Source organism: Lineus longissimus, chromosome 1 (genome assembly GCF_910592395.1).
Source record: "Lineus longissimus chromosome 1, tnLinLong1.2, whole genome shotgun sequence".
Lineage (NCBI taxonomy): Eukaryota > Metazoa > Nemertea > Pilidiophora > Heteronemertea > Lineidae > Lineus > Lineus longissimus.
The window spans coordinates 25,328,137-25,340,332 of NC_088308.1; the positions used below are offsets into that span (position 1 = coordinate 25,328,137).

The following is a 12,196-nucleotide window of genomic DNA, read 5'->3' on the forward strand; positions in this document are numbered from 1 at the left end:
ACGATTCCTTTTAGATAAGGAGGGGATGGGGGCATTCCCTGGATCCGGGCTTGATTCAAGGCATGAACTCTGAAGTGAGTCTTTGAGGCACTTAATCCAGTATCAAGTTGAGAAAAACTCATATACATCAGATAACTCATGGAAGAAATTCTTCAAAAACTGCCACAAGCGTAAATGGAGTTCAGATAAACCGTCAATTTTCCCACAAGAGCATGATAAATCACTGAATAAAGTCATTAGATAGTTTCCATATATATGCATGAAAAACAGTGAAGCATAATTTCTTCTGCAAATATCACCATTTGAATACTGGTCACATAAACTGTGTCTATATTTTGCGATAAAAACAGATTGTTCGGCATCTAGTTTCAGAATAAATTTCCATGTTTGATAAAGGTATCAGTACAAAGTAGACCTTCAGGGCCATTGGCCGACCACCAGTAATAGTTTGTAAAAGAACATTAGGTTGTTACTAAACAATGATATTTCCATTAAAAATGAGTTCAGCATGATGGTCTTATTGTTTGACAAGGTGGAATTAATATCAGGGGTTCTCTTGGGAATCGGCAATCCACATGTAATTTTTGTAACTGGTGCAGTCTAGCAATTCATCAGGCACATTTCATCATCCTGCCCCTATTCAGAAAAACCTTCACCCAGATTTGTCAATCTCATCATCAATAAGCTCAAGCTCAATCTACAGGTTCTTTGTAATTCATAATTGAAATTTAAACCCATTTCAAGGTTAGGCATGACAATAGACATATAATGGGAGATTAATAAACTGGCTCCTTGCTTGACATGGGCTGGGGACCATGGCTACAGATTCTTGTTTCCATGGATGACCTTAGTAATGTCTCCCTCATAATAATGTATCACAACTGTGCAAGCTGGATGTACTATACTGTTCAAAAGTCATATATCTCTTCATTATGTCAAAATTCGTCAAAAAAACCACATATGCGCAGGGGCAAATCGTGAAGTCAGAGATAGAGGGGGACTGGCACTTATGCTCTCGAATTCCGAGTTGATGACTAAGATTGTTCTGAAACAAGGGTGGGGTAGGCACTGCACCCCTTGAATTCTCCTCTTCACATGCTTTAATAGTAGATAAACGACAGTGTTTAGAGGCTAAAATTGCCAGGAAGGGCTCTTTCTTAAAGCCATAGCGTAAAAGGCATGGTGTTTTCTTGATGATTATGATGAAAATACAACTCTACAACTCTACAATCAACCCAAATTGGAAAATGGGTTAAGAAATTGATCATGACTTACCTGTTTCAGACATACTTAATTGTGTCGAATCTGTGTATATAATAATCCACCACTCTGTCACGTCCAGATATGTAATGCAATTATGTGTAGACCTCAAGAGATGCTATCTATAATTTAATCAATATCATCCCGCTCCACAATTAATAAGACATGAATTTCGTAAGGCAGAGAAAAATGACTACAGAAGGTGGATGTCTTGATCAGCCTATTGAGATAAAAATGTCCTTGAGACAAAAATGTCCTTGATTGTGTTCAGAAATGGTAGCATAATACTGTTATAAATTTGGATGAGGCAGATTCACTGGGTCATGATGATAGAAGTCGAGTAGAAACAGAAGTGATACACATCCACTGTAAAGAGGTAATGACACTGAGTATCCAGCCCTGCAATGATGTTTCAAGTAGAGTGAATTCTCTATCTTCCCCTGGTAAAATACATCTGCTGGGAACTTTTCTATGTAACAGTTTTTAAATCCGAAAAAAATTTCGAAATTATTCTTGATGAGAGATCAGCAAGTCCCAATGATGTCCTCAAGATTGCACAACCAGCAGGTTGTCTGATTTGTGTTATCTATTCCACAAAGCGAGGTCCCAATGATGACAACAGGTATCCCTGACAACAAGAATCTGCCTCAGTGTGACATCTTCCGAGAAACACAATGCCTCCACCTACAAGAATAGCAGCCAGGCCTTTGTATTGGGAGATAGTTAAGAAAAATATGTTGTGCCTTCATGTAAGGAGGACAATATTCTATCAGTGCTGTGTCAAGAGTGTTAAGCACTGATACTTAACATTCCAGTAGTTCCTGATATGATATGAAGTTCCAAACTTTTTCATTAGTTTCATATGCTGACGTCAGTTTTAAATTTAATATAGTCACAGTATGATATCTTCACAGTTCTGTTGACGTTCTTAATTTGAAATTTCTCTATCCTTAATTTGAAGACAAATGCCAATAAAGGCAAAGGCTGTCTTATTCTGTAAAAGTCACAGTTCAACCACAAAGGTACTATAGTAAGTCGAACTCACAATTTACCCCATCACAGTTATATAAGTTTGAAATTTACAAAACTTCCATCAGCACCTATTCTATTAAGAAATCCATCTCAGCCCACGACAAATTTCAGGAAGACCATACGAAGACAGGAAGAGGAGTCCGTTATATTCCATGTATAGATACATCTGTTGACACTCGCGAAGAGATCCACTCACTGTTCCTGTATGAATACACTGGTGTTAGTATCTCAATATCTCACTTTAAGTACAGCGCACCCTATAGACAGATACTCAGATGAGACACGCACTCCAAATCAACCAAACCAGACGGAATATCACACACCACTTAATGATAAGTGGAGTGGAACGTTGACAATAGCGGTGTCAGCGTATTCTCACAGGATGATTTTTTCTCCATGGCCCGGAGACAGCTAGTTTTTGCACAATCCATGCATATTTATGCCCTGACACATGAGTCGCAAATGGAGTTAACCCCTTTGTATCACCAGTTGCGCCTGGTGATGTAATCACTCTAATAAGGGCTGTCTCCATTGGTTGTTGGAATGGTCCAGTGTGATATACTAGTCAACAGAATGAAACAATCTGGTGCAGGTAAAGCTCCTTTTTAAACTGTGAGAAACATACTTACTGGAATTCTGAGGAATTGGAGTGAAAATGAAGTGGCTGTCCTATACAGTAGAACCTCTCTATCAAGGACACCCTCGGGACTGGCAAGTGTTGTCCTTAATAGAGGTGTCCTGGTTAGAGGTAAAATTGAATGGAAACAACCAATTTGGGACCAAAACTAGTGTCCTTAATAGAGAGGTTGTCCTTAATATAGAGGTGTCCGCTAACTGAGGTTCCACTGTATATGGCCTGGATACGGGGGGGGGGGACACCACAGTTATTATAGATACCCTGGTAACACACCCAGGTATACAGGCTTAGCTTTAGTCTGATTTCTCCAAGTAGCTACGCATGACCTATCTGTAGAGTACTCAAAGATAGTATAAGCTACCAGACCAAATTGAGATGAGGTCCATCCGTTATATTCAGTCTGGTTACTCTACCCTTATAATATTATATACATATCAAAGATACTTACTAAATATTTGAGCGCTTTAATTACTGTACGGGCTATTCTCGAAGATCACCCACTTGTCGCCAGGTATATCTTGTCTCGACCAAACATGGCAAATACAATCGATATTCGACACGTGGCTGGCTGACGATAGTAGACCACTAGTAGCGCCTGACTAGCGCGCCTCTTCTCAAATGCTATAAATAGCACACCGATAAGCAGCCGAGAGGAGGTGGTAATGATCCCCCTGAAGATTAAGTCTTTTCTATTGTTCATAGATTTACATGTTAGCTTAGATCATCGAGATAGGTAAATTGAAACGCGCCCAGGGATGGCTCCTGGCCATTTTTACAGTAGCCTATGACTGTATAACAAAGTTGAAGCCAATTGAAAGGTCGGGACATCTCCTGCCCGACTTTACATCACTGAACAACTAACCACTTTCAGGGGCAATGTAAGGGTAGGGGGTCATTACAAATGTTCTCTTGGCAAACTTCCAAATGAATGGAGTGCATTGGCTGCGAGACCCTTGGGTTTAGTTCCCAAGTCCAACAAAAGATGGAATGGCTGTAGTTTCTCCCAAGTTGCTGTTAGGACACTAGTTTTGGTCCCAAATTTGCAGTTTTCATTCTATTAGACTTCTCTAAACAGGACACCTCTCTATTAAGGACAGCACTTGTCAGTCCCGAGGGTGTCCTTAATAGAGAGGTTCTATTGTACATGTACAAGTAGTGCTTCCGATTGCTGGCTGAGCAAAGCACACACAGAGATTATGCTGAAAGCCGATGACCATAAGCAACACCCATAAGTACGTTTATAGCTAGGAGACAATTCCTCACACAAGAAATAAAAAGATTTTGCATTTGTTACAAACAGTTTATTTGGCAGCTTCTGAAGCACAATAACAAGCATATCATAACGATAACAAATCATAATATGCGAGAAAATAACCTGTATCAAGAGTATACACAAGCAGATTGGGCACACCAAAATATGACACAAGTAGAACTATTTACAAATCTTCCCAAAGAACCAATTAGCCTATGGCATGATACTGGTATATAAACTAATCAGTATCAGTTGCATTGTATGTGTCTACATGTAATGGCTTTTTCATATTTCTGGTGCCTATACAAGGCTAGTTCAGCCATGAAGCCACTCAAAATCAACCCACATACAAAAGAGGTTGCACCTTCAACCCACACCGCATAGCTTTACATGTATGAATAACCAGTTAGAACCTAAACTAAAAACAATCTCCTCAAACAAAAAGAGAAACACGGGCAAAAATAAAAAACAATATGATTTGTTCCTTTAGTACACTTAGTCACCTCATCCCACTTACGTGTCTTACATAGACTTTAGATCTTTATGACTATTGATTGATATAAGTTGTAAGTTGAGACATTTACAGAGGTTGAAGATATCATCATCTCACTTAAGATTAACACTGATCAGAATCCCAACCCCCCAAAAACTTACATGTGAAACAACAAGAGAACTACATGCATATCAACATTTCATTAAGCACATACTGCGACTAACTCAGGGGAATGAACTGTCGTTATCCCACATGGCATGTCATACGCACAAAAGACACTCTAGTTAGTAAGTTTACACTCAGTAGAGTCAAATATTATCAAAGTTGCAAGTTCAGAAGGATTGAATACAAATTTTAACCACAAACATCCATTCATTTCATACCCATCTTTCGATATAGGCATGTCATGTCAAAAGCAGCCTACATGTAAGAAAGTGGTCCTATACTCCAAGTCAATGGACTATTAAATGGCGCTGTACATTATCAAAAGAGTAGAGTGGCATGTGAAATTCCTCTCATTTAAATGAATGTAATAAACTCTCCAACTATAGCTCCATAAGACAATCAGGTGCCATCCTACACAACAAGAACCTCTTACAAACACTCATTTCTAGCAACTCTTCAATACAATTACACTCCTGAGCTGCGAAGCTACATGCCACTTACACTCCTGAGGCACTACACAAACCTGCATCAATTCTTTTTACCACCAAAAACTACAAACAATGAAATCTATCATTTGAATTATTTTGAAAAGACGATCAGTACATACACTTATTTACAAGTTAAGTCATATGTTTAGCAATACTACCCTCTAGAGATTATAGTGAACCCTGTCCACCCTAATGATCCCTGCAGCAACCTACCCTCACAATTATGAAGTTTGCAAAAACACACAAAGCTTCAAATGAACTGACTAATCAGAACAGAAAATAAGCTGTTCTTTAAATACTTGTGCACAATGACAATCTGTCAAAACAAGATGCAATGCAAGGGAAGTGAAAACCACTTCTTTACATGCATAATGTCTATTAAAGTGTAAATCTCGTATTTGATTTATTTTGAATCGTGGCTGTAGTAGACTTAACAGAATTATAGAAACAAAGGGCTATAGCATGATTTCTTGCTAAGACTCACTATTTTTGTAATGAATTTCCTCATACCTTCATAGTGAAGCCATGCAATAGTGTTAGTCAGACACAGAGGACAGACTGAAAATGTAGCAGCCTATTTCATAGAAATACTGACTGTCTACAATGATAGTACTACATAACTCCATGATATTGGGGCTACCTTCTTTGCGCATAGAAATGCTCACACAGAATTATCATTGTGCACAAGCTTAGAGGTTCGTCATCCAATAGGGGTTGACCAACCTCAATACATTTGTCACCAAATGCTCTTTGATTTGACAGAGAAATTACCGTCTCATGAGAAATCACATTTTCTCTAAGTAACATCTCCTTTGCAAAAGTCATTGTCATCAAATAATGAACACGTATGGAAATAAATAAACTAATTTTCAGTAACAAAACTGCCACACACCATCCTTAACCCCTTTAGGAGGGAGGGACACTAACTGTAACATCAAAATGTATCAACCTCTGAAGAAGAAAAACGTAGCAATCTCTCATGACTCCCATCACAGCATGGGAGTTCTACATCATAACATCCAGAGAAAACTTTGGATCAATAGTTTCTATCTTATCACTGAGGACTTTCTTGAACTGACACACTTCCATAGGGCGTGTCATACTATTTAAGTCAAAGAACCAGCTGGAAAAAGTCCAACAAAACCCATTAAGACATTGGAGCTTAACAATAACATCATTGTAAATCCAGATGCCGCTCTAGTTCAGTAATATTCAATCTTAGATAATCAGTGATAACTTTCTCAAACTCCCCCACTCCTACTGGGTTTAAAGATCAACTGTGTAGCACAATTTAACTATTTAAGTCACAGAATAAGCTGTGGATGTTACAGGGCCTTAAGGTGGTTCTTGACTATATTTGGAAGAGGGAGATTGTCGATGTCGTCCTGTTTGTAATGTATGTTCTGTAGCACCTTCATCACGCACATCTCCTGGAGTGTCAAGTGTCGCTGAGTTCGCACGCCAACTTCGATTTCAGTATTTGTGGAAGTGGAGCTTGTCAGCGGGTACAACGGCTGGCCTGAAATAAAATAGGATAAAAAATTTATTTCAAAACCTCTCCCCAGTCTCCCCGGGAAACAAATACAACTTGGACACCCCAGTTGGAATGTCATCCAAAGATTTGATTATGACTACAAATCAGACTACTCTACTGCTACTAGGGAGGTCTCCGACAACAAGTCTCTCCGAAAACCAGTTTGAATTCAAACTGCTACATGTACATGTCTACTGACCTGTTCGATTAAGTCCTCGAAATGCAACGCCAAGATTCTGACCGTTCTTGTAGAAGGTCAACGTCCCATCGTACAGATTCAAATGGCACCCAATGACTGTCTTTGGTTCATAAAATGGCTTACAATACTTCCGTGACATCCCGTTATGCCAGATGGTGCCTTTATAAGTGAGTCCCCAGCTTTCGGTGTCTCGACCTGGAATATAAAAGAGAAATGTTAGTATGCGACCTCCTCAAATCCTTGTCTATGCTTTTACCAACAGGAACTGATCAGTTGGTTGAAGACGTCTTCTTCATTTTCTTTGCGCTTGCTAGATACTCCTGATCTGTTGATAAATTCAGTTGCTTCCATAAAGCTGGTGATGCAAGCAAGTGCCTTCACTCTAAATGTTGAACCTTATGGTTGCCAATCTGGAAGACTTCCCTAGGATACTTACCAAGCAAGTTGACATACTGGTAGTTATTAGTGTGGAGCAATGCCTTTTTGGTTCCAACCCCAACCATCACAGACGTCCCAAAACATGGCTCGGTGAATGTTATCTCCCAATAATGTTCACCTTCGGTAAAGCCCTTATTGCCACGGACACCTAGAGTAAGGAAGAAAAACAGAGATAACTCGAGAGCTCTAATAGGGCTTCAATAAAAACTTAGTACACAACTTAGAGAACTGCCAAGCTGAACTTAGGAGTTAAAAGATTCAAGTTCAAAATTTGGACCTGTTGTTGTGTACAAGACGACAGGCCCAATGATGCGTAGTTGCTTTTTCACTCATCTTTCATCCAGATTTTGAAGAGACAGAGTTAAAACGTTGAACTCAATGGTAACAACACGTCTCCTCAACTTTTAAAGCAAATGAATGGGAGCAATGCAGCAGACTGGTAATGACTTAAAATGGCATGCAAAGCATGAAGATCTGTTATGAGCTGCTCGAGGATTTCATGCCGAGACCCTCTCCAGCGACCCCGACTGTGAAACAAAAGAAGTTGTGCATTAATGATTTGATCCAGCGTGTTGCAAGGAACACTTTAGAATGGTTTTTATGAACCTGATGTCACTGAAAGAAACTGTAGGGTTAATAGGTACAGGAATATGTCACGGGTGTATACATGTATAAACAGCTCTTGGCGTGTTACCAGTGACCAAAAGCTTAATATACTTTACCTACACCACCACTATCATACCTACAAAACTGGGGTGTCTACTGTATGGTATTGGAGGCGTTATTTTTCTGCATCGCTGCAAGCGTCCGTCACATCATCAAGTTTTCATCAGGTCATCCAGACTAGTTTATCCTGATTTGTGTCAAATGTTAAGAAGTGTGAAATTTCTCCCAGCCCACGTTCGAGATCCTGACTCTGGGATGGGACAATCAAGAGACGCCTATATGGTAGAAGGAAAATCATATCGTAACACAAAAAACGTTTCGACTTAATGAAATTTTGCAGTGGGGTGGCGGAGCGGGTTAGGTTAGGGTTATGCAGTCCTTGCCTACCACCACTAGATCTGATGAGACAAGTGCAACCAGCAAGTCAGACACAATCAATAAATGTGTTCAAGATTGTTCATCCGTTCATTTTTAGTATCTTTGATTACCAATGGAAAGAGAATGCACTGAGTCACCAGTCCTTTTTCCCATCCCTGAACTGAGAGAGTCACAAACAGAGGACAATAAGTCAAACCATAAAGGAATCAAGAATTTAGCTCAACAACACTGATACATGTATCATTATGATACGTCTAATAACATTTCTTTTGCCACACATGAAGAACCTCACTTCAAGACGACTACTTATCACCATCCTGCAGGCGACGACACCGTTCAGACCAACTTAACTGGTAGCATTCTATGCTTGAATGACATGCACCCTCCTGAGGTGTCCAGGAGGTAGCTTTGATTTTATTGTTATGGTAATTTACTACCAGACAAGTACATGTTGTAAAATAATTATATTTCAACTGAATCTAAAAACGTGATTCCTTTTACGTTGCATAAAAGATGATGCCCATTAAAGAGCTCCGGTAAATTCTGTTCAATACAGACAGATAGAACATGGAAGTTTAATATTGTTCGAAATCAGTACAATCTACAGACCTACATTGTAATGGCCAAAGCCTATGCATCGATTTGGTGGTTAACACCTTCACCGCCGAACCACGTAGATCGACGTGACCCAAATCCCCCTCCCCTTTGAGCTGGTTATCGGAGTCTCATGGACTTCATGAAAGAACTACGCCATCGCCATCTTCAGGGCACGGCAGGAACTGTTGGTCTCTTCAGTTCCTATCTTGCCCTGAAGATGGCGATGGCGTAGTTCTTCCATGAAGTCCATGAGACTCCGATAACCAGCTCAAAGAGGGGGATTTGGCCACGTAGATCCACGTGGTTCGGCGCTGAAGGTGCCAAGAATGCATATGAACATACATCATTATAACAAGATGTGCCATTATTATACCAAGAACACAGGTTGTCCAAGATGGACATGATCACTTCAAACGTTACTTTTCCTGACACTTAAGTCAGGAAATTGCACACATTTACACTATCTTTAGAAATGGGCTAATGATATCATGCTGGCCGGTACATAATTTCCTCCTGTCTTAAAAAAATCACTGAAAACCACTCCACTGCCTTAGTCACTCTCTGGATAGATTATATAGATTATACATGTACATGTACATGTATGCCATTGGTTTGGCACCTTGCCCAAACCAATGATAACACATGAACTCAACTTGATTACCAATACCGCAATATAGCATAGAGCCATACAAAAGGGTGAAGTATATGGTGGTACTAACAATGAAGAATCAATAACCACCATTGCAGCTGATGGGCACCACTGGGCCAATTGCTGAATCACAATGAAGGTCAGAGCTAGAATGTCATAACCAAGGTTATCGATCTCTCTTTTCATCAGTTACGCACAAGGCCTAAAAACTAACATTGGCACAGCTTCAAAAACTTGAGTGGCTGTTGACTTTATTATATATCAGGACAACAGTGGTGCTCTACTTCCCATCACCTATTTACTCTATGATGATGTTTCAGAATTGGCATTTTCCCAGCAAGAAATTTTTGAATAAATCAGATTTTTTTAAAACTGAGAATAGGAATGATGAGGAATTAGTGAAATCATGCATGGTTGCCTCTGATGTCCGTCGTCTGTTGCATGCATTGGTGCCATGCAGATACATACAGCAAATTTTTCCAAAGAGCGCCCTTTTTGCCAAAATAGGTGACTGAAAATGTTGCCCTGTAGGGCAGTGTGTACACATGGGGTGTCCCGTTCCCACTGCAAACTTTCAGGGTAATTGAGCTGACTTGAGGATTGACTGCCCTGTTTTCTCTTTAACAAATGTCTTATTATTTTGATTTCATCAATCAAACTGAGGCCGAGGGGGGGAATTGGCAGTGAATCGTCAAACCGCTCCATTTTTTCCTGAATTATGTCATATTATGTGGAATACAGTAGTTTGAAAGTGCCCAACAGTACACTGCCTCCCATGATGTGTTGTGACTCAATGCAAACATAAGGAACAATTCTGTCCAACAAAATATTTATGAGATGTAAAAATACCAAACACCTTGCCTGCTGACACTGGTTGCACAAATCTCAAGAGAGCATGATAATTTGACATGACGAAGTAATATTTTATATACATTTGGATATGTATACCTACAGATATTGTACGGACAGACTCAAATACCTACCAGAAGTGCCTGTGCTGCCATCTACTGGGTCAACATTGAAGTACACCGCCTCGCTATTGTTTGAAAGCTGGGCCTCTGGAGATTTCCCATCTTGGTCCCACACCCACTCATCGTTGAAGAATTCACTGCGGAATGCATCCAGTGGTCTTAGGATGAGAGCTGGAAGTGATAATACTATGATATGAAGTAGGCCTTTTACTAACATGTACACCTTTAAACCTTGGAATTCTTTTGGCCTGTTTCAATATTGGGGACGTGTTGGGGGATGAGCCTAAATGAGCAGTTGATATTTGATAATTCTTTCAGTTGCCAAAAGTACGTCTTTGATATTGCAACATGTCCACTCCACATTCACAAGACTGACCACTTCCAATCGAAAAAAAACCTTCGACAATTGCGACACAAACATAAAGCAGACTTACCGTCACCCATTCCTTCTATGCAGTGCTTACTCAGGCCTATTTGATACTAGATTGATGAGCAGCAAGTAGATTCTTCTTGGCTAGGCTAAAGTGAATTGATTGTCCTAGTCTTGCAAAGCACCTGTAAAAACAGAATTCCAAAGCACTCAGTTTTAGGAATTTTGAAGATCTACGTAGCTTAGGTTAAACAACAACAACAACTTGTTCTGTGTATTTTGTTTATGATAAAGACCAAATTGGGCTGAATCATTAAACAGGTTTTAATCTCAACAATACATCAATCATGTGAATGACGTAGGCTGGAGATATTCCATGACGAAAGACCACAAACAAACATGTCGTCATGTGAAAGACAATTGACATTTATCTAACCATCAATGACACACATGGTTTACTGTAGTGTAGCCTTAGCTGACCTAATTAATCCACTCATCGGGACAGGTCAAGTTTATTGTGCGTTATATCGCCACCTTCTAATGGAAATTAACGTCATGACGTAAATGGCGATAACGCATGCTTACCATAAATCTTCACGGTAAAAGACGCCAGAGCCTCTCGTACCATTGTCTGGCGTCTTTTACTGTGAAGATCTATTGTAAAGACAGTTTGTTGATCTTTCCTTCATGAACTATTTGGCTCGATGCCTAATTACCGAAGACGTGGAGCATGGTGTGCGGACATCTTGAAATTGCAATATTTGCCAAGATTTTCAGTCGCACGAAATACTCACCAAGTATCAAATAAACAAGGCCGAAAGCCCACAGATTTGATTCCTGTAGGATCTATGATGGTTGCCGATTAATAATATGTATCTTGTATGATGGAAAAATCAGCCCTTATCAGATTAAATCGAGAATGTAAGTAAGCGACAACGGTCACCTTCTTGTTTATTTACATCATTTGCATAATTTATGTTCGACATTGTTCGTGGTTTTATATCCAATCCGTGATAGCAGGTCATGTGATCTTTGAGATTGCGAGGGAAATGAAAGGGACAGATTTT

General features: G+C 39.7%; 2 protein-coding genes across 2 annotated transcripts in view; both read right to left on the reverse strand.

Moving 5' to 3' along the window:
- The window catches only part of LOC135493887 (ras-GEF domain-containing family member 1B-like), a 55,765-nt gene extending 54,044 nt beyond the window's left edge, over positions 1-1,721 (reverse strand). The window contains exon 1 of the mRNA XM_064781531.1: positions 1,276-1,721. Within this exon, the coding sequence (XP_064637601.1) occupies positions 1,276-1,288 (13 nt within the window). The 5' untranslated portion in view covers positions 1,289-1,721. The remainder of the gene's footprint in view (positions 1-1,275) is intronic.
- Positions 1,722-4,208: 2,487 nt separating this feature from the next.
- Positions 4,209-12,089, reverse strand: LOC135493925 (SPRY domain-containing SOCS box protein 3-like). The gene is made up of 6 exons (XM_064781589.1): positions 11,924-12,089; positions 11,194-11,314; positions 10,772-10,930; positions 7,497-7,646; positions 7,061-7,255; positions 4,209-6,846 (listed from the first exon to the last, which is right to left on the reverse strand). The coding sequence occupies exons 2-6, from the start codon at positions 11,201-11,203 to the stop codon at positions 6,653-6,655; spliced, it is 708 nt and encodes a 235-aa protein (XP_064637659.1). The 5' UTR covers positions 11,204-11,314; positions 11,924-12,089; the 3' UTR covers positions 4,209-6,652.
- Positions 12,090-12,196: the final 107 nt, after the last annotated feature.

Bases quoted from the DNA above. Each gene is read 5' to 3' on its own strand.
- LOC135493925 (XM_064781589.1), bottom strand. The intron at 7,647-10,771 runs GTAGGTATTTGA...TCCTTACTCTAG, and splicing joins TGGCAGCACAGGCACTTCTG to GTGTCCGTGGCAATAAGGGC. The intron at 7,256-7,496 runs GTAAGTATCCTA...TTTATATTCCAG, and splicing joins CCAGTATGTCAACTTGCTTG to GTCGAGACACCGAAAGCTGG.